This window comes from Grus americana, chromosome Z, assembly GCF_028858705.1.
Source record: "Grus americana isolate bGruAme1 chromosome Z, bGruAme1.mat, whole genome shotgun sequence".
NCBI classification, from domain to species: Eukaryota; Metazoa; Chordata; class Aves; order Gruiformes; family Gruidae; genus Grus; species Grus americana.
This window is the reverse complement of record NC_072891.1, coordinates 41,430,929-41,453,525: the sequence shown is the minus strand read 5'-3', so window position 1 is coordinate 41,453,525 and position 22,597 is coordinate 41,430,929. Positions and strand designations below refer to the sequence as shown.

General features: G+C 39.6%; 1 protein-coding gene across 4 annotated transcripts in view; it reads right to left on the bottom strand.

Moving 5' to 3' along the window:
• TRPM3 (transient receptor potential cation channel subfamily M member 3) overlaps positions 1 to 22,597 on the bottom strand; it is a 429,177-nt gene that overhangs the window by 62,982 nt on the left and 343,598 nt on the right. For all 4 annotated transcript variants that reach the window (XM_054809132.1, XM_054809133.1, XM_054809134.1 and 1 more), the window contains exons 9-12: positions 16,602 to 16,674; positions 8,332 to 8,432; positions 6,385 to 6,519; positions 3,703 to 3,753 (exon numbers count right to left, since the gene is read on the bottom strand). In XM_054809132.1, the coding sequence (XP_054665107.1) occupies positions 3,703 to 3,753; positions 6,385 to 6,519; positions 8,332 to 8,432; positions 16,602 to 16,674 (360 nt within the window). The remainder of the gene's footprint in view (positions 1 to 3,702; positions 3,754 to 6,384; positions 6,520 to 8,331; positions 8,433 to 16,601; positions 16,675 to 22,597) is intronic.

Here is a 22,597-nt window from a genome sequence, read left to right as displayed (position 1 = left end):
CCTGGGGTTGTTTAGCCTGGAGAAGAGGAGGCTGAGGGGAGACCTTCTCGCTCTCTACAACTACCTGAAAGGAGGCTGTAGCCAAGGGAGTGTCAATCTCTTCTCCCAAGTAACAAGTGATAGGACAAGAGGAAATGGCCTCAAGTTGTGCCAGGGGAGGTTTAGGTTGGATATTAGGAAAAATTTCTTCCCCGAGAGATTGTCAAGCAATGGAACAGGCTGCCCAGGGAAGCGGTGGAGTCACCATCCCTGGAGGTATTTAAAAGACATGTAGATGTGGTGCTTAGGGACATGGTTTAGTGGTGGACTTGGCAGTGCTAGGTCAATGGTTGGACTTGGTAATCTTAGAGGTCTTTTCCAACCAAAATGATTCTATGATTATATAAGAACAGCAAAAATTTGGATGGGCTAATTCTAGTACAGCCAAGGTGGTCAGGAATGACAGAGCAGAAGATTTGATTTTTAGCTATGATAGGTACCCTAGTTAATAATCAACTAATTTTTTAAGCTTGGAACAAGTTCTTCAATGCTAATGCATTATTCTTTTCCTGAAGAAACATCATCTTCGAACTGTAGCTCATCAATTATAGTATTTTTTTCACTTCAAGTGCATTTTTGTATTCAGCAAATGCCAAGCCTCTGATTTTGCATACTAAAGAAAAAATGCTACTTTAAAAATTCTGTATATTGCTTCTTAGTTCTCTAGAAATGTAGACATACAGTGGCAGTCCAAAATAAAGAACTTTGAAAATTTACATCACCCCAGAGTGGGATTAAGATATAGCGATTATATACAATGGTTGGATTCAAGAAAAAAAAAATCTGTTAATTTCGAGCAAGGGAAAGATTTTTTTAAAAACAACCTGTAGAGGGCAACCTCCACTTACAGACAGGATGCCAAGCACGGCCGCTGTTTCTTCCTGCTTAGCCTAGATGCATCTGTTTGTACAGTCTCAGGAAGGAAATCAACCCTGTATGTTAAATTCTGTGCCCTAGACAGGAGATGTGAAAAAGGCCACGATGCAAACGATGCAGGCAGATTTGTCCCCGCATGTAGTTATGGAATTGAGAGGACTGAAAAGAGAGATGAGCACAGTTGTCTCTAAAGTGGAGTCATTAAGAAGTACCTTGTCTTGTTAATATATGTAGAATTTAAGTGCACTCTGATTGCTGTAGATTCTTTAAGACTGTGCCTCCAGACCTTTACAACGTGCTGCCCAGGCTAACAGTCCTCACAGTGATATCTGGAAATCCAAAGAGATAATAAATTTTTGTCTTACATGCTTGTGCGTGTGTGTGTGTATGCGTGCCTGTGCATGTGTGTCTGTAAGCTGCCACAAACAGGATGTGCTAATGCGACTTCTGTTGTTCAAATTCTTTGCTTTATTAAGCAGGCAGAGTGGTCTTTCAAACACCCCCCCCCTCCCCCAGTGATTTATACAGCTATGTAATATAATAATAGTAAATAAAATAATGCTTCTATGATTTGTAAGCATTTTCTATCTGAGAATTCACAATGATGCAGATCTAAATAACTTTTAATAGTATACACCCTTTTAAATAGTGCAGGTTTTAAAATTGGGATGTATGCATAAAAAATACAGAGTATGCATATACTTTAAGTGTTGTCTCAAGCTGACATACTAATTTTTTAATATTTATATTTTGTGATACTCCAGGTTAGGTATCTGGCATTAAAATATATATACTCAAAAAATTAGCATCAGCAATGTGGTGTGGTTTTCATGCACAGTGGGCCACTTAACTGTCAAATAGTGATGATGTCTATTAAGAAGTTATTTCCAAGAAGGTGTTTTCATCTAAACTGTTGTCAGATCTGCTGACTGATTTACAGCTTGGTTGACTGGTAAGGGATCTGCTCAGATGACAGGGCTATGGAGAGCTGTCACTCTTCTCCGAGTGAACCATGGCTGTTTCTCATCACTGACAAAATGAAAAATACAACCCCAGAGGTGCAGTTTTCTGATGAAGGTGCTAGGGGGCTGCACCAGGCTGTTTGTTTTAAAAGCCCTTAACTACATTCTAGTAAGAGTACACATTGACTTCATGTAGTGGGAATTGCTGGAGACTTTAGATATGGCCAGAGGAAAGAAAGATGAATTTATGGAAAAATGACCACCATCTAACATTTAGCAATCACTGTGGAACAAATAATGTCATTAAATATCGTAAATATGGTGTAAGTTTATTTAATGCCAAAGTCTATCAATATATACCTATGGGTACTGATTGTCTTTGCCTATTTTGATGCCTTTTTGTCAAGAGCTCCTTTAAAAGTACATCTTTTGTTAGTGACTCAGAAAAAGATATTATTTAGTCACTCAATATACAAATTGCTATGCCTTCAAAGGGTGACTTGGAAAAGTGATGCTGGGGGAGAGGAGGAGTTCGAAATGGAATGTATTTTAAAGTAAGAAGACAGAAGATGCTTGTTTAAAACGCCCATAAGCACATAAATAACTGCATATTTAGTAAAAAAAAAAAATTCTGGCAACTTGGGCTTTAAGTGAAGTAGCCAGTCTAAATGCTTTCTATCTTTACTCTGCTCCATCCAAGGGGATTTGTGCATAAGAACAGTTTCAGTTTCTTTTGTACTCATTTCACACCTTCCGATGGTCACTTAACATACTATATATAATTTAACAATGATGATCCCATGTAACACACTAACCACAGAAAACCACCAGAACCTCCCTAAACACAACTATTGATTATTCTGTAACACTATTTAACAGAAAGATGACATATGAAGCACTGCCACTCCCGTCCCCTAGATGCCTTCAGTTCTGCTCAGCTGTCAGTAACAGAAGAAACCACCAAAACCTGTGCTCTTACAAAAAAAATCTCCATTCCTTTTTCAATCTTCTATCTAGTCCCATGTACAGAAATCTCCTTTCTCAAGTATGCTACCCTTGAGGTCCGACTTACGTAATGTGCAAGGCTGCAATCTGCGCATGGTTTGGGAGAGAATATTCAAGCTCATGAGGTCAGTTATAGACTCAATGTCCTTACTTGATTCATATATTTAGAGGATAAGGGATTTTCATTCATTGCTGCTGCTGTAACACTTTTAATCCTGAGCACATTGCTAAAGGAATTTGGTATCTCTTCCTTTCCTATAGAAACACTATTTCTTTGTTTCTGTCCTGCCCTCCTAATGGCTCTTTATAATTCAAGACGCTTGAAATTAACTTGATGAGAGGGCAAGGGAAAGTTGCACTACTTCTTTTTGTATATTTCTGCTGAGGAAGATGGTTACAATATACCACACAACACAGAACGAGGAACAGTTTCAACAAACTAGGATCCAGCACAAGGATATGGGCTATTTTACAGGCTTGGAAGTAAACTAACAGCATGGAAGTTAGCTTTGACAATAGTTGCAGGTATGGAAAAATACAGATAACAGCATAAATCCACACGATATGTAAGAGCCTACAATTATGCTAGCTGAAGCACTATTAACCAAGCATCCAAAACCACATAGAAAGCAAGCCAAATAACTTGCTAATTGTGCTTTGTATGCAAAAAGTTCATATTCAGTACATACAAACAGGACATTCTGTAATGATAGGGGAAGGAGAAGGCTCTGACTGAAAGCTCATGCAAAACAGAGATTGTGTCTAGCTGCAAAAAGCAATCATAGCATTATCTCCAACCTACCGTCTATTGGACTCTTACCTTCTTGACGTCCCTGACTAGATGGTACAGAGTGTTGGATGGTCCATGTCTCTGCAAAGGACAAATAAAGAAGAATAAAATAGTTTTGCATTGTCCAAAGACCTGTAAGATGTAAATGGTAAATGCTGAAATGGCTTTCTCACCTTAGTAGCTAAAAAGTCAGGCAACTGAGAGCACTTCAATTGTACAGTGTTATCAATTTAAAAAATTGAAATCAATTACAAGAGCATTATTTCACCTGACTTTTTTACAAAACTCTTCAGTAAGAAAACCACAAGAACAGCCGGACTGGATGAAAACTAGGGTCCTATATACCATATTAGGCTCCTGGCTTAGGCAAAGCAGGAGCCCAGCACAACATGCACAGCCTCTGGGAGAGAGTGGAAGAAAAAAAACAGTTGCTTAAGTGTCAGCCTTCCTGCACTCAACTTCCAGCGTTGATGGCTCAGAGAGCCCCTGAGCCTGACATTGCATCTAGGCTGTCTCATCTGAAAGCCACTAACAGCATGCAGAGTCTGTGAATTTCTCCAATCTTCTTTAGACTCCACCTGACACACAAAACATTCTGCAGCAGACTCCCACAATTTCAATTATATGTTATGTGGAGAAGTACTTTCTTTTCTGTTGTGTTTTTTACTGTTGCTGATATATTAAGAAACTTTTATGGGAGGTCTCCTTGGCTGTAACTGATGATAGATGAGACCACTGCGTATGTGAAGTCAATGTTTCCATATATACATTGCTCTGCACTTGCCAACACTTGATTTTATGTAACCCATCACTAAGCATAAAGAGATTTTGCTGTGATTCTTCATATGCTGCTTCAGATTTGCCTATGCTGAAAGATGCTAAATCATGTGTAAACACTGTCCTTTCAGTAGTTACTAATTTTCAGATCATCTCTAAACAGGCTGAAGAGCAGTGGTCCCAGGACGGTCTTGGATGACCCTGGTCATAATGTCCTTTTGTGGTAAGAACAGACCATGTATCCCTACTCTCTGTTTTCTATCCTTCAGATAGTTTTTAAACCACAAGTGCTCCTTATCTACAATGCCATGACAGCTACATTTCTTTAATAACCTTTGAGGTTTTCAAATATTGTCAAACAGGTTTTGCAAAAATAGGTGGACCAAGTGCAACATCCTTATTCTCCTGCACGTTGACTTCAGAAATGGTAATAGATTTCTAAGGCTTAACATTTTCCTACAGAAGCCGGGTAAACTCTTTACATAAAATTAATCCCCTTGTCTATTAATTCTATTCTTGTATTTTTACAAATTTGCCATGGGAGAAGTCAGATTCACTGGTTTGTAGCTTCCCAGGTCACTCTCAGGACTCATGTTGAAATCTGGTGGCTTTTAAACCAGCCGTGTAACTTCTTTGGTGCTAAGGCTATTATGAATGCATTAGGTCATATATCATAATTGGCAGTTCAGGCATTTCATAGCCTGGGTCTTTTGGAACTCTTGCATGAATAATTTATGTTGATTTCTATAGCTCACAAAAAAATTGTTCAAAAAGGCCTTCTTTTAGCTGTAGAACTGAAGACTTTCTTCAGACATACTCCCTGTAAAAACTGGCTTTGGTACAAGAACTACAATGCTTATTTCTGTAGCAAGAAAGCTCATAGGCTTTCCGTTCTTAATACATAGATGCTAGTTGATAGGCAAAGTTTAAGCAAATAAAATATCAGTTGAGAATTTGTCTCAAGGGTGGTGCAGATACCTATTTATCTATTTTGGACAAATTTTACGCATTCTTTTCATATTTGATATTTTTGAAAGACTGATTTCTGGTCACCATCAATGTGAAACATCTGTGGATAACAGTGTGGCGGCTAATGATGGCAGGGCTTGGAAAATATTGGCAGAAAAAAACTCTTTGAAAATGGCCATGCACTATATCACAACCTCTCTCCAAGAGACAGAACTAACAGTGCTAAGAACTAGACAATGCTTTAAGATTTTTTCCATGCTACTTAAACAATTTGAACTTGCTGGTTTATCTCAATAGGCAATAATGATGTGAATGCTGGAATGTGTTTTGCAGTTGAGAACTCAGAAACAATTTGAACCAGTACAGTTTTATGTTCATTTTAAGGACAAAGATATAAAACTTGCAAACAGGCTTTAAAAAGTCTAAACTATAATTTTTGGAACATTTGGTGAGGACATGGGGAAGTCTTTCACTGTAATAGACCTGTAATAATCAGATTCCACCTTTAAATTCAGAATATTACCCCAAGAAGTTTGCTTCTATTTGTTTTCTAGTGGCTGAGTTTGATTAACAGTTGCAAGACTTTTCTGAAACCATAAAGGCTTACACTGTCAGGAGTCATGTATCACCGTCCTACAGGTCCTAACTTGCCAGTTACTGTCTTCCAGCCAGTGCCATCTTCTTAAATCTCAGGCCTATCGTATTGGAATTACAATGACCAGAAATCAGATGGCACTGTGTGGGGCTTAAGCCATGTTTTACTAAACCTGTACAGCAGATTAGGTGGGCAAGACACAGTGTGTTCCATTACATGAGAGACAAAGCTAAAAGCCACTGTGGACTTCTAACATGGAAAATTTTTGCATCAGGTGTTGGCTGCCTTGTCCATCATCATGTTGTTGTAATACAAGTGGGAGCAAGAACAATGAATATAGAGACAGAAAATTTGCCTTAGTTTGGCCCTACCGTATTGTACAATTCCTCTAGCCGGGAGATGGTGAGAAAACGATGCATGCTTACTCCATTTTCTATAAGTAATTTCACAAAATCCACTCTGTCCAACACCAGTGCATCCAGCATTGCTTGCTCAAGGGAGCCCACCTGCAAAGCAAGCGATTAATTCAGGCTGTTCCTGGGCATCACAGGCTGTATCCGGCTGGTCTGGTCACCCTGGCACAAGCAGGGAATCCTGGCAAAATACTGAGGGTTGCTCTGTTGAGCTTAAAATGGGATAATCACAGTTTTAGTCTACATTGGTACCTCTGATTCAGGGCAGCATGTAAAAAATTAGTGTCAGAGTGTTAAGATTAACATACTCTGAGAAACCCGCATTAGGACCAAGGAACTGGAACCCAGGAAACTGGTGACCACACCTCCACATTATTCACCATCTCTTTATTATCTTTATTTCTTGCTTTCCTGACAGACATTTTATTTATATTAGGTATATTTGTTATGTGCACACACACACTCACTTTAATTCTGTCTTTACTAGCTTTTTCCTCTGTTTGTGGTGTGGAAACTGAGGGGAACTTTGACACCCAGGAAGCAGAAATAGCTTCATTCACAATTAGCATTTCTTTGAAGGGCAAAATACAAGAGGACATCTTATGCAAAACCTTTCCTTTTCTATCCCTTGCAGGTTTGGGGGAGTTAGAATGATGAGAAATTATCTCATGCTTCAAGCTTTTAGCTTGCAAAATAATTGCAGCTTGCAGCATTTATGCAAATTTTTGTTATGATGTGGAGATGGAATGATAACGACAAGTACAATTTACCACCATTAAAATCGCTCCTGTGTTTAGATGCATACTTAGGCCCAACACTGAAGACAAGATAAATAATCCTGTTCACTCCATAACTGAAAAGGCGAAGATTTTTCAAACTAGCTTTAAGGGGCAGCAAGCTCCAGAAGCTACATTTAAAGCAATGACATTTAAACAGAAGCTTTTCTTTTTGTTATATTTTTTTCCATGGGGAGTTGTAAATGCTCATGTAATATAGCATATGAAATTTTCATGACTGTGACAAAACAAATGTCACAGTAATGAATGTTGGGATCCAGTTAAACCTTCTGAACAAAGATATGGTGGGCTTTAAGGAGCTACAGGTAGAGACAGAGTCCTTTTTTTTTCTGGATGACTTCTACCACTGTAAAAACTGCAGCACAAGTTGGGAGTTCACAACTTCTCCTCTGCTCCACACAGCATGCAATAACCCCTCTGTTTACAGCCCTCCCACTCCTGCAGAGAAGCTCAGCCCGTGGTGCCCCTCCCCAGGGAACGGTGTTGGCCTGGGAGCCTGTCCCCACAGCTGGCAGCTGGAGCATAGGAAGAGGCAGATGTGAAGTGGGCAGACGGATGCAGAGCAGCACTGGGCATGAAATTAACACCAGCTCAGGTCTGGAGCCACAGCATTTCTGTGGTAACACTGCTGATCAGCTCTCGTGATCCCCTTGATGACCTTCCGCATCTGTGCAGCATATTTTTTGATGTCTGATTATCATCAAATTCACTATTTGCATATAGAAGCATACTGCTCGAAGGGCAAAAAGATATTTTTGCCTTGCCTTTAATTTATAACCCAACATTGTAACAGATACTTGTTTTTCTCAGCTTGCAGGATCATTGCTTGATAGTATAAATGTGTTGCTTCCCCTCGTTCCTTTAACGGTGTGGTGTCTCAGTGTGAGGGCATCGCTAGATGTCACCATTTCCTTGAACAAGCGAACGTATGAACATCTTTGTAAACGTGCTTGCCTTCAGTAGCTGTGAATGGGAACTTTGTGCTTGGCTGGGAGCATGACTCAGTATATTTTAAGCTGCGTTAAAATCACCACCACCAACAGAATAGATTTAATGTCGTGTAGGGTTTAATATGTTTTCAGTAGAAGATGCTATATATATACTGTACCGGCCACTGTTGCCCATAAATAAAGATCTGACTGCGGGCGATGTCTACTCTGTTCCAGGCTAATGCTAGGCTCAGCTGGTCGGGAGCAGATGCGTTAGCTCCTGTGTATACAGACAGGGGTGCAGGGAGGAGAGGAAGAGAGAAAAGAAATAAGACATACTTTAAACTCAGTCAACAGACCACCATGGTAATTCCTCGTCGTCAAAAGTCTCACAGGTGTCCATGTCATTTCTGCAACCGATCTCATATTAGAACAAACTCATACTTCCCATTATGCCTGTAATGAAATACTGGTTCTCAAATTTGAATCTATGGTTCTCAGATTATCTCATAAACATTAATTATTTCCTCACATCCCCCTTGAAAAATACAGTAGGTACACATGATATCAGCAGGTGCAACTCGCGGTGGAGTGAACTGGTTTCCCTCCTCTCAGACAGGAAGCGAGAGCAGAAGCCAGTAGGGATACTGATCCAGCTGCAGGAATACGCGCGCGCACACACACACACACACGAGCGCACACATATACACACACATGCATCTAGCAATTACAACCAGGTTCAACACACAGACAACCCACCGATTTCCACAGTCATGCATTTTATGTGCACCTTGTATGCATTCCCACCTGATAAGGTGGGGATCCTGTATAAGCACAGGAATTTCTCCTATATATATTTGTACTGAGGGGTCTTGGTTGGACAAATTTCCCTTCACACATACAATATTCATGTAAGAAAGCATGCTATAAAGCTGGTGTCAAGTTAAAAAATATCAAAATTAAATAAGAAACTATGCAGATGATAAGATGGGTTTGGAGCTGCTTGTTTTTGAAAGGGAGGGTATGTTTTTCCCTGGAGTTTTAATGGACACTGTAGGACATTCTTGCCCTGCTGTGCTTTTATAATGTTTCACTAAAGATTTCATGGTTATTAGCTGATTTGTAATAATAAACCAGTATTTGTGCTTCAGTGTCACAGGGAGAACTAGCTGAATGAACTGATCAACCAAATAAATAAAGGGCACTTCAACTTTTAACTACATAGCTGCTTACAGTGATTAGGTGATTGTATAAAGGCTGATTTTTTAAAGGACTCATACTTTCACTGCTTTCTTGTCTTTGTTAATTCTTATACTGATATCATGGAAAGAGGACAAACAGGAGCTTTTCATTACTTCAAAGCATTTCTGTCCCCATTTCAGTACTATTCAAAATCACTCACTGTTCCAGTTGAAAATGCACTCTGAAATTGGAGGCACAGAAACATAAAGCGTAAAACGGTGGCTGCTGAAATTCTCTGTGAAGGATCAGCTCAGCAGACCTTTGGAAAGCTTAGCTTACAGTATAATTTCATAACTCTCAACTTTGCAGTCAGTTCACTGCCATGAAATTTTGCCAAATACTCTGCAATATCTACAGCAATTATTTGGGAGATGGTGGACTGTAGATCACCCAGATCACTTTCATTTTATTACAGAAATGAGCTCTGACAAACAGGTAGGTGATGCAGGAGCAGAACAATAGAAAGAAATGAGAAAAGAAGAAAAGACAGTGAAAACAATAAAAGACCTTTCTGTGACTAAGAAGTAACAGGACCACCCCTTTGTGTAAGACACAGCTTCTCATTGCTATACACAACACAGACAAAAGCTCTCACAAGAGACCTCACGGGGGATGCCAATGACATCTGAACCTTTCTGAGTTTCTTACACAAGCAACATGCAACATTCAAGAACAGAAAATATTTACCTTTGGGAAGGGCAAAAATGTCTCTACAGTTTTATTTATAAAATCAGCAAAAGATTACCTGCAGTGAGTATGATAGTGTAAATTAAGTACACAGAGCAAATAATGTTCTCTCCCTTTCTGAAGCAAACAACAGATCCTCTCAAAATGTCATTTGATCTCCTCTGTGTGCCTCCAGGAAAGTGAGAGCTTTGGCAGGTGCTCAGGCAAGCTGTCTGGTGAGAGGTGGAGGAGGCATATGGGTGAGCTCCAAAACCCAGGGGCAGTGATGGCGATCCTGCAGCCTGGTACCATTTTGCACATGTGATGGGTGAACTCCACCTCCTGATTTCCTACACTGACTGCAGCCTACAGTCTGGGTAGCCAGGCGTGCAGCCTGGTTAGAAACCATTTTGCATCAAGAGTGGATCAGATGGACTTGGGGAAGGAAGTGGGCTACTTGCGTTGCCCCTACTTCAGTGAAAACTCAAGTCAAATCATAGAGGCTCCAGATGAACACCTTCTGACCCCTAGCAGGGAGCCTTCCCCAGTTTGTGGCAAGTGACCTAGCATTCCTGGGCCTTTTCGTGCTTTAGGAAGGACTCGGCTGCTGGATGAACACAGGGGTGTCTGGTGCATCTGATTACGTGAAAGAGCAACTGACATGGGGCACCAGGTGGTGGGTGCATCTCCAGAAAGGTCCCCAAGCCCAGCAGTTCATCAGAGTTGTTTTCTCTGAGCATGCTTATTGCTCCATACACTGAGCAGAGGGGAAAGCAAGTCATGGTTCAGCCTCCCTCCTTCTCACCTTCCTCCATGGTGTTTAAGGCCGCTAGCAGTGGACAAGTTTTCCAGTGGGTGCATGTGCAATCCTGGAGACAATGCCTTTCTCAGTGCTTGTTACCACAACGGTTCATTTCATTGTCTCACAGAGTGCTGCAGACATTTGGCTGTTGAAGGAAATGTATCGTTTCTCAAGGGTTTTTTGTACTTCAGGTCCAGACCAGTCCATCAGCTAAGGCACAGACTGGGCAGTACAGGTCTGCACACTGGGGCTCTGATGCACATAGTGGGATGGCTGCTCCCAGAGAGAGGTTTGTTGCTGGAAAGACCTTTCACCCTTCTCCTCTTTCCTGTCTTCCCTATGTGGTTTTCGGGTGAATGTGGATTACACTGGCATTACATAAGAGGAGAAGGAAAATAAAAGCCATGAAAGTTGGTACAGAGCGGCATATGGGCTGTGGATGCCATTTAATCAATTTGATTCCAGGATGGACTGATAACTTTTGACTCAATTGAAAAAGAAAGTATTCAGGCTATTTCTGGTGGAATTCTATCGAGCATTAAGAAGTAAAAATAATTCCACTAATATAAGAAAAAAATCCCTAGAACAAATGTGAGGTGGGCTTTCTTAAGATACTGTCTCATTTCAATCATCTCCTTGATTGCATTTAGTGCCACAGAGCATAGATTTGAGTGAGTGAGTAAGAAAAATCCAAAAAGTGACCTCTCTGAGGGACTCATCCCGCTCATGAGCATCACTGCAATGGACGCAAATCAAAGCCAAAATATATTTGGGAAATCAAAAAAATAAGGTAGAGTTAATAACCTACTGCTCTCATCAACTCAGTACAGGGATCACACTGGAACCATTTCTTAAGCCCTTAACACTGTCAATGGCGAGAAATTAGCGTTTCCTCTCCCTACATTTCTGTTTCATCCTGTCTGATGGAAAGACTCTCTGCTTAGCTGTGCTGTACTATTTTAATTACTGCTTTGAATAGTTTTTTAGGCAATATGACTAATGTCTATGTAATGTTACTATTCCGGTGTCTGGCTGAGCATAAGATTATGTTCCTCAAAAGAATGTTTTAAGACAATATGACTAATGTCTGCAGTGGGACTCTTCCTTCCCTTCATGTGCTCCTAGAAGAAAAGTTGCATTTGGGATGCAATGCATTGCTTTGGCAGTATTTTATTTCAGTATAGATATTGCTGGATATAGACAATGCATGGATAGTGCAAAGTTGAATGAACAAGGAGATCAGGGAGAACTGTCAGCTCCTGCAGGTGTTAACTTTATGCTCCCAGGAGTGCTTGGATATCTTGCATAGATTCTTCTGGTAAAAAGTCAAATGGTTTATCCAGTATCTTGGATCAAAACCAACACTCCTTGATGATAAAGCCTGGGACCATAAACTTGCCTCTGAATCCTAGGTGACACTGACTACACATCAGACAATGAGTGTTGTGCCCTTGCAGGATCCCAGATTACTGAAGAGATAGACTACAGGCTTTTATATACTGGCTAATGCTTATGGTGATGAATGTAAAGCTCTAAAGGATTCTTCTGGCATAGTCTATGATACTCAGTGCTTCAGAATCTGGAAAGCTGAAACGACACAAAACTGATCTATCGAGACAGAAATGGTTGTTGGAGATTCATTTCCACAGTGCCTCTAAGCATGTCAGCGTCCTCTTTGATTCATCATTTAAGGAAAAGAATTAGATTAGGGAAAATGGCAATCCAAACTAGCTTTCTGCTCTGCATCTCAGCAGGTCTTATGCTGTCTTCTGTTTCAGAAGCTCTTTGGTGAAAAGGCTCTTTCCAGCTGCATTTGCTACAAGCATCTTGCTGGCATTTAGCAAATCAATTGACAATAACAAAGATGATAGCAATAACAACTATAAGGGCAGTAACCAGATATCTGGCCTAACTCCGAAATCGTTCTGTGTCAGTGACTTCATCGTTGGCAGACCATCACACTGTCTTCCAGGACCATCTGATACTACATGCTGGCTGTTCAGTGAGCATGAATTGTGACTTATTCACAGGCTGGAAAGTATGCAGAGACATCAGATCTGCAGGAGCCTAACATGGCTTATCTCAGAAGGTTGCATGGCAGTAATATTACGATATGCATATACCACACAGCACCCCTCTCCCAGTGCTAACAATTGCACTGGGAAGGCTTCTGGAGCACCAGGTGAAACATGGCTGGTGCTGCTAATATGTTCCAGACATTGCAACAGCTTTGTGAACTAGGATCTTTGATGCCACTTCAAAACAATTACATTTTAGAACACCTCCATATGCTGCCTTTAACTTCCCTGTCATATGCCTTGTGTTCAATTAGCAGCTGCAAAAGGACAAAATCCATTACTGTTTGAGTTCCAAATGTTCAAGTTAAGAGAGCACAAACAGCTAAACTGTATCAATAAATTTACTTGCTACAAATTCACACAATTGGAAACTTGCTTCCTACATTTGCACGTCTCTCCAAATTAAAAAAAAAAAAAAAGGAATTCACAAGCCATATGCTGTTGTGACATCCATGCAATGTAAATTGATAACCAGTTTGGATGCCATTCCCTGGTTTATTGGAGATCACTTCCAAGAAAGATAGATCTGCTGACAAGATTAAACAAATGACTCACAAAAACAAACAAGGAAATAATCTCTCATATTCAGTGCAGGGTTTGGGGCTTGTGGAATATCCTGTCCAGGAGAGATCCTGCATTGGCAGTGTGCCTGATGCGGGTTTAAAAAGAGACTAGCTCATCATGAATTTTACACAGCAAGCAGGAAATGATACTTCATGTTTTCCAATCCTTGTCCTTCTACTCCCTGAACAAATCACTCACACCAGGGTGGGATTGGTAATTCACTGGTATGTACCTTGAACACTGGCTAGCAAGAACTGCAAAATCCTCATTGGTGAGACGGAGAAAAAGTAATCAATAATCACTCACCAGTTTCATACTTTTATCTGCCCCTTTTTCACACAGTGTTGAAGAGGTGAAAGAGGTTAATTCCTGAATCTAAACTTATGAATTTCAAGGTAACTCAGACCTAGTCTTCAAATCTTCTTATTAGTAAATCAATAGACAAGTGGTTCAGCATTTCTACCTTAGATTTCTTGATTTGATGGAAAACCCAACTATCCATCAACCTGCTGAGGTATATTTACAGAAAGGCAGTATTTCTCTCAGGGTGGTCCAGAACCTTTGTACAAAGACATGTTATGAGTAAGGACAACTGACTTGCCAGACACAAGTGATCTCATCTTGGCACACATTGATTGAACAGTCATAAGGACTTTCATTCCCTGTGATCAGAAAGCTCAGATGAACAAGAGGCACCTGATAAATCTACTCTTCATTGAGTATCTTCATAATCAGAAAATGCTGAGGATCAGGGAAGACGAGGTGCGAGTTTTAGTTCCTCTGGCTCTTGAGCAAGACACAAGTGCTGCTGCCATCAGCAGATTACCAAATCAAGATTGTCAGGTAGGCATGAAAGGAGATGTCAAAATTACATACACGGATCCAGGCACCTTCTGAGCTGACAGAAGTTCAGTACGATGCGCTACTATTATGAAAAGGGAAGGTAATTTTATTTTACTAAGGAGACAACAGGACCAATTAGGCACTTGCAAAATGGATATTCCAGATCAGAGAGGGCTACTAATACACCCAAACTGCAACCGTAGTACAGTTGCTCATGTAAATACTGCAAAAGAGCTTTTCAAAGAGGAAAAAAATCCCTCCCAGGCCCATGATTTATTTTCTTCAGCCTCCAAGAGGCAGCTTTCAGAGTGGGAAAACACTCCAGGGATCTATGTTGGGATTCAGACCTTGAAAATATACTAGAAAAAGTGGAATCACAACTTTAAGACAGTCTGTATCTCACTAACAGAAATTAAGAGCAGTAGTTTCAGTGACTGTCTTAAGAACAAATGTGAAGAGAATACACTTCACACTGTGGGTAATGAAGGATCCAGTTATATTTAAAATAAACATGAAATTTGCAATTCACATATTTCCTAAGGATAGAAATGAGGAATTTGGTGATGGATCCAGTTCTTTTTCCTGGCTTTGAATTAATTTATTTTTCCTTTCTTCACCTTGATTTATATTGTTTCTGTGTGAAGATGTCCAAAATACCTTGAGATTTAATTATGCAGATGGCTAGAACTTGTTACCTCGGGGTAGCAGCAAAATAGTCATGTTATCTGCAGGTCAAACAACTGGTATCTAGATTGAATTGAGCCAGAGAAGTGGAGAAAGCAATACTACAGAAGCCTGAAGAAGCAAAAGCTACTGGAGCAAAATAATTCCAGCTCATTTCCTTGGCTAGTAGCTATCAGTTTGCAATCATACTTTTGAAGTGGACTGTGCTTGTTTACTCCTCCTGTTCAGACTTTTGTTTTAAATGTTTGAAGCAACATTTTTGAAATGGGATTAATAATTGTGTAAAAGGTAAAATACTATTTTCCTTGATTAGGTGAAAGTTACTCAGGCCTTCTCCCTTTTCTCTTCATACAGCTTTTGTGAGCCTGCATAGGAAGAAACTGAGAAGAAAACAGCTCTGGAACAAGCAAGAATAATTCCCATTAGATTTGAATACCCGGTAAATCTATTAAATTTTTTGTTGTTACTCAAATTCAGGTCTGCCACATGGTGTTATGTACCCTCTTATTAGTGTGTGGGGTGGCAATAGCATGATGACAACTACTGAACAGCCTCATGAAGCATAATTTTCCCCAATCACCTTTGGAAGTTCATTTCCTAATGTTTCTCAGATTGTTCTTTAAAATTGTTTGGTATGTCTTATTCTCTGTTTTTAAAATCAGTATAGCCTGTACTACATAGCACAAACAGGTCCAGACAGCAACAAAATGACCATGGTGATTGATATATGCAATTTGTGAAAATCCCATCTGGGGAAATACAATATAAATGGAGGGGTACCCAGCCCTTGGTTAGGTGAATAATCCTTCATCAGGTAAGTACCTGTGCTTCAGAGCCTTTAAAATCTCACCTGTTTCTGTATTTGCAAGCAGATATTAAATTACCTGGTAATATCATATCTTGAAGGGAGCCAAGCTAAATGATGTGTCTGCAAGACCAGGTTTTATAATGAACTGTAGCAACAATAGATTTAGTGTAAGACAATCTTTTAAGAGCGTTAAGTGTAGCATGTAATAGCTTAGAAAGATTTAGCGACCTGTGAAGTTTTAAGATTAAAACCTCTACCACCCCAATAGCTCAGTTCTTAGCTCTACCAGAGGAGACTGGAAGGAATCCCACACAGTTCCGAGACTTTCCTAGGATGACTACAGACAACGTTTTACTTTGACAATAATGCCAGTTTTATCTAAAGGGAGATAACGGCCTTCTGGATGTTCTACTAGCCACCAAGGCAATCTAAGTCTGAGAATTTCTTTGGCTGTCTTCTTGTGAGTACTAATCTTCTCAGGTAACTGGTGGGGAGTCACCACTGATGTTTCTTGTGACACATTAGTGATTGTGGGTGGAGAATAAAAATTCAGAAAGGAAAAACAGTAGCTATTTAAAGATTAAAGAAAGAACTGGATTTGTATAAAGCAGTTAGAGCAAAAGCATACTTCAATTTCATGGTATAAATTTACCATCTTGATATGGTAGATACTGTCAATAAATGCAGGTTTCAGCACAGCAGAGACACAGAGTTAATCCATTTGAATTGATACAGACTCACTGTGGAGTGAAACTCCATTACCTTTTAGTAATGCTGTCAGGATAGCTAAATCAATATCCTGGTGTCCTTCTGATCCCATGCGAAATACTGTGATCTGAAATGTTAAAAGACAACACCATTATTGAAACCAGGGTAGTTTTTTAAAAAAGAAATTAAATCAGGGCAGCATCATTTGGATCTCAAAATGTCCCGATGGCTACAGGATGATCTTACTTTATGCATTTTATGAGAAGCTTATTAGATGGGGTTGATACACAGAATTTTTTGTGAGATAAAATTTGCTGAAGATAGAAATTGTATTAATAAACATATGGCAGAAAAGTCTTCAGTGATAATTACAGGGTGAAATTAGAGATGAAGGCATGTTCTTGTATGAGAGTAACATTAGATTTAGTGTTCTCAATACATTACTAGGAGGAATTAGGTGTATTATAGGTTGTGGACCTAATTTATGGCATATGGCATTGCATAAATATTATTGACCGAAATTAGCAACCTATTCGACCTCATGATTTTATATAGCAGAAAGTTAGATAAATAATCTAAGAACCAGGCTTCTAACAGGTCCAGAAACATCTTTAGTCATGTGTGGTCAGTGACCTATCGCTATAAGATATAAGGTTTGAGGCAGTGAGGTGAGATACACAATTCATAAAGAATAAGAATGATGAATGGGGCTGTTCTTTCAAGTCAGTTTCACTCTTGGTTAAGACTGCACAGAAACATACAGAAGTGTAAATCCCCTTGCTCCTTTTGTTGTCATGGCAATAGCTGCTCTTGGGCCTCTGCTTCTTGTGAAGACACTGAGACTGCAGCATTTTATTAGTGCCTTTCCTTTACTAATGAAACCTATGTCATCATTTTGATCTGAATATCTGTTATCGGTTTTTTATTTTTCCTTGTGCCAGTAGAGACTGCCTCATTTTTTTTTTTTTAATAAGTGATACCTTTAATTAAGAATTTTGTAAATATACATTACTCTCATATTCAGCAGCAAATGTTGTCCCCATATTTCTAGATTACTACTCATACAGCACCACTGAACTGCAGCAGCATCTGGGATAGAGGTCAGCAAACATCAGAGCACAAACAAGAGTGTACCATGGTGGGGAAGGGAGATATATAAAGTGGTCAAGGCTAAGACAGCACTTTGGTGACAAGCTTCAGTTTGCCAGCTGAAATAGCCCTGCAGAGTGTATCCCAAGAAATCCAGTGTAGTCCTTCTGTAGCACCTATTCTACCTTACCTTGACCCTAGAGCTCTTGGGTGTTTAAGGGGAGATGAGAGACTTTGGCATCAGTGACAGTGACATTCATTTAGAGACTGAAAAACTGGATGAAGTAATAGGAAACTGGTTTAGCTCAATTAGTCAATTGATTTAGATGATGTCTAAAACAATTAATGTGAGAAAGCATTTATGTTAAGTGTCCTCTCGAGTTAACATAGCCTTTTTTTCAAATTAGACTTAGTTTGACCCTTCAAAGTGTTCCTGAGACAAAGCATAAATACTGCAAATAATACTTTAATGATCTATTTTCTCTCTCCCTGTGGAATCTACAGATGTTTCTGGCAAACCTCTTGATGTCTATCCTCATACTGCAACTTTTAGAAAATAGAATAGAGTAGAATAGAATAGAAAATAGAATAGTTTCATCTGGAAGGGACCTACAACAATCATCTAGTCCAACTGCCTGACCATTTCAGGGCTGACCAAAAGTTAAAGCATGTTATTAAGGGCATTGTCCAAATGTCTCTTAAACCCTGACAGGCATGGGGCATTGACCACCTCTTTAGGAAGCCTGTTGCAGGGTTTGACCACCCTCTCTGCAAAGAAATGTTTCCTGATGTTTTTCCTAATGTTTTTCTTATCTTGTCAACGACTGGCAAGGAAGCTTTCCCTGCAGTGCAGGCAGTCTGCTCCTCTGACCTGTAGAGCACAGGTAATGTGGGTAGAAATGCATATTTCTATGTACGTGTCATCTCAATACACAATAAAAATGTGAGCTGATGGGATTAGCCCCTCTACTCAGGATGGCTTCCTGTGCCACAGATGATGAACTGTGCCACAGAGGTTTGTCAGGCAGGCGGGTCAGAAGGCAGAAGGAAGACAAAGCCTTCCTCCCGTACTGAGTGGGAAAGAGGAACATCTCCCTTCTCATGGGCAGCTCTGGCACGTGCTGACAATAAGTGGGTGAATACAGTCTTGCCACAGGACAATCTGATCATAACATCCTCACAAAGCTTTGCAATTTCCTACACAATTTTTTGCAGCAACACGCATCTCTGTAGCACTGAAGGGAAGCATGACAGCCTGGCAAGCAGATCAGCTAATGCTGGGAATGTCTTGTTTGCGTCACTGAGCTTGGTGGCATCAGCACATGGCAAAATGCCCTTCTCTTTCTTTAAGGCCAAAGGTGAAGCAGCCTGCACATTGGAGGCTGAAAATGCTGAACAACAGGAGTTCAGTGAAAGAACAAAGTGCATCTCAAACTAAACACATGCTCAGTGAACTCCTAGCTTAGTGAAAAGGCATCATATAAATTGCAAGCACTGAACAGCTTATCACCACAGGAAAGCTAAGAGAAGCACTTTGGATGTATTGGACCACATATAACCCTAAATTTCTGACTTTTCTTTCATCCCTCTTCCCTGCATACCTCAGAAAAATAGACCCACTTCAGGAGAACAAATTGCTGGTGTATTAAAAATAAAATAGACTTAAACATTAACATTAGAATAAAAAGACTGTTTTTCCACATTAACCTACTTTATTATTATTTTTATGAGGTCTAGCATAATTCAAGTAGTAAAATAAAGAAAAAGAAGATAAATAATTGGGAAAAAAATGGAAATGGAGAGACTGCTCTGACTCATACCAGAATTATTATAATTTTGGGGGTCATGCCCAAGACCGAACTAGAATTTTAGACAGAACCAAGGCAAAATATTGTGATACTTCATTTCAAAATATTGTGAGCTTAGTAGCTCAAATACTCAGATGATACTGTGAATTTTTGCCTGTTCTGAATGCACAAAATCTTCTAGGATAGTAAACAGATATGTTCAGCCTCTTCTTAAGGTTTAGGTTAACGGTAACTATCCATAGCTGCTTTCTCTCTGTGATGGATGCACTCCTCCTGTTTGAACTAACTGATTTTTGGTCCACGTAGATGCTCAGCAAGTATGCCTAATCAAAGTTAATCCTATTGTGTGAGGCCGTCAGTGAGAACTCAGCACCAAACCCCGCTGAGCTCTCCCTCCATAGCAGCTGGCTGCGCAGTGGTGATGTCCCCTTGAGTAGGGATGCCTCTCAAGGTTACCCCTTGAGGCTGAGAGGTCCCTTACCTGACACCAGACATCGATGAGTTTATGACTGACATGTTTTGCATGCATGTAACATTTAAGATACGTATAGTAAGCTGACACAATAACCTTTGTATCCCATACTACCTTTAAGTGTAGTAAATAACAGAGTATTGACTGCCAATCCATCTGTACTTAGTAAATACCTAAATTGACTGGTTAGAACTCAACAAACTAACTACTAGATCAGATTTGTCTGAGTGATCTCTGACTCTTCTCCTGTGATGGTCTCCTGTCACAGTTCTTGAAGATGATTTTGGACAACCTGCAGCACCTTACTCATGCAGGTTTTTTTGAGAAACTTCTTACAGCTAGTCATCCTTTGAACTGTTGCTTCCCAACCTGGTGAAAAAGCTTTTTATCAATCTGGACTTCATAGGCAGGTCTTTGCCTTGTCATGTGTTCCCATGATTTTGGGAAGATTGATAGTTTCTTCTTTCCACTGTTGCCCTAAAGCTTGACCAATGTTTTTGTTCATTCACAAAGCGGAAGATTTAAAATAGGACTGAACTGTAATTAGGCGAGGAGCCAACTTTGTCACACTGTTGATAAAATCTTTATCTCTGTTGATAAAATCTTAATCCTGATCTTCAGTATTCCTCAGTACAACTTGTTCACCTTCTATCTTTGTCAGATGAGTTGGTCGCTTTCACTGTTGGATGTCAGAGGTATTTGAGTATAGTGACATTTGCTTTTAAATGGCTAAAGGAAAATATTTCAGCACTAATGCTCTGCAGAATGAATTTTGGAAGAAATACAGAGAGGTAGAAAAAGATACAATTTGTTATTGGATGGGATCCTAGCGCCTTGTGTTAAAGACTCTCTTGACCTTTCCAGAAAGAAAGCATGAATTTTGTTTCTGCATTTTATGAGTACAGTTATGAGTAGACAGCAATTGTTCCTAAAACATGGTTTTACTTCTTTGCTTTTACATACTTTGTAGTTTTTCCAGCTTCATTTATTTTTTGTAGTCAGAGACGTGAGGAAATAGGGATGCATCCTAAAGTATTTATGCAGATGTTGTTACACTTAGAAATGTTCAATATCTTTAGGTCTCAAAAACCCTATCTGTCTGTCTTGCTGGAGACCTGTTCATTTGGTGATTTCTTTTCCCCCAATTAACAGGTAAGAATTTTATGTTTGCAATATACTCATCTGGTTTCAAGAGCCATTATGTATCTGGCATCTTGCTAGTTGCCATTTACAGGTACTTTGGTGGGTAAATCACTGCAGAGAACTGAGAAACAGCACATCAGTGCTGTTAAAATAGGACATTGACTACAGCCCTGTTAGAATGGGCTACAGATGCTATTGCACTAATGTATATAAAACTGCTGTGCTAAAGGAAAATATCTGGGTCACTAAACTCTATTCCCAGCTACCTCTTCCTGGATGAATGTCTGCCACTGAGATGCAAAATAACAGCAAAGACTTAGAAACCCACTTAACTCACTACTAAGAAAAAAAGAAAGCCTGCCTTCTTTAAAGGAAGAGACAGTGCCTAAGAGCCACTCACCTTTAAAAAGACCTACTATAGTCCCATTTAAGTGTGTTGTTGAGTCCTAGCCTCTTTACAACTCAAGTGAAGAAGTAAAAGGAAAAACAATCTAGTAAGGTGTGTATATGCAATCCAGGACATTTAATTATTAAAAAATAAACCCCCAAAAGTTGGGTTTAAAAAGTAGTACATGCTTAAGACTTGCTTACCCTGCCAAAAGAAAACAAGGGGTAAGAGTTGCAGTATTAGTCATACTACCACAAGCCATTCTTTTGTGTTGCTGTGAAAAAGGGAAGATTAGCTTAAACTGAGAAATTTTCTTTATGCTGATCTGACTCAAACTGTATTTATAAAATGGTTTTCTATTTTTCTGATCATAATGAAATTGTATTAGAAACAAAACCTACCATTTACCCTACTCAACTATTTATTTTGAGCTGAAAAATAATTTACATTCAAAGAAGAAAAAAATCCCAAAATCAAGTACTCTTTTTTCTTGCAGGGATTTGGGTCACATTATTACTTCCATGTCGCTGGTAGTTTCAATTGTTGATGATAAACTCGATTATTTTAAAAGAACAGTTTTTTCTGTTCCTCTGCCACCATGGCTATTTTGGAGTTGGTCTTTTTTCAATTTCCTCCTTTCTTTCCTCAGTGTTCACACTATTTACTGGCTTGAAATGACTTTTTCAGGTAATTGCCTGAGGCATCTCAGTGAACAACTGTGACTTCCAAAAGCAAGCTTTTTTAAAAAAATATTTTTCTTCTCTTCTTTACAAATATAATAGAAGCTGATGTTAACATCCTTTACAAATACAAAACTGTACTGTACCACACTGAAGAAAGAGTTAAACCTTCAGATGAAAACACACCTGAAATAGACAAGCAAAAATGCCTCTGAGTCACCCATAAAGGTTGCACCGAAAAGCTGCAAAACCAGTGTTAATAGGCACCCAGATTCTTGCTAAACGTAACTCTAATGTCTGGATTTCTTTTGATATGCCTGTAAGTACAGTAGATAGCAGCTACTTCCAGTTCTGGGGGCAGCTGGGCAAGGACCACCGGCTCTGCTGGGCTCCTCTCAGGAGGAGGTGGTTGGGACCTACCAGTCAAACCCTTGCATCACAAGACAGTCCCATTTGTCTCCACAAAACCT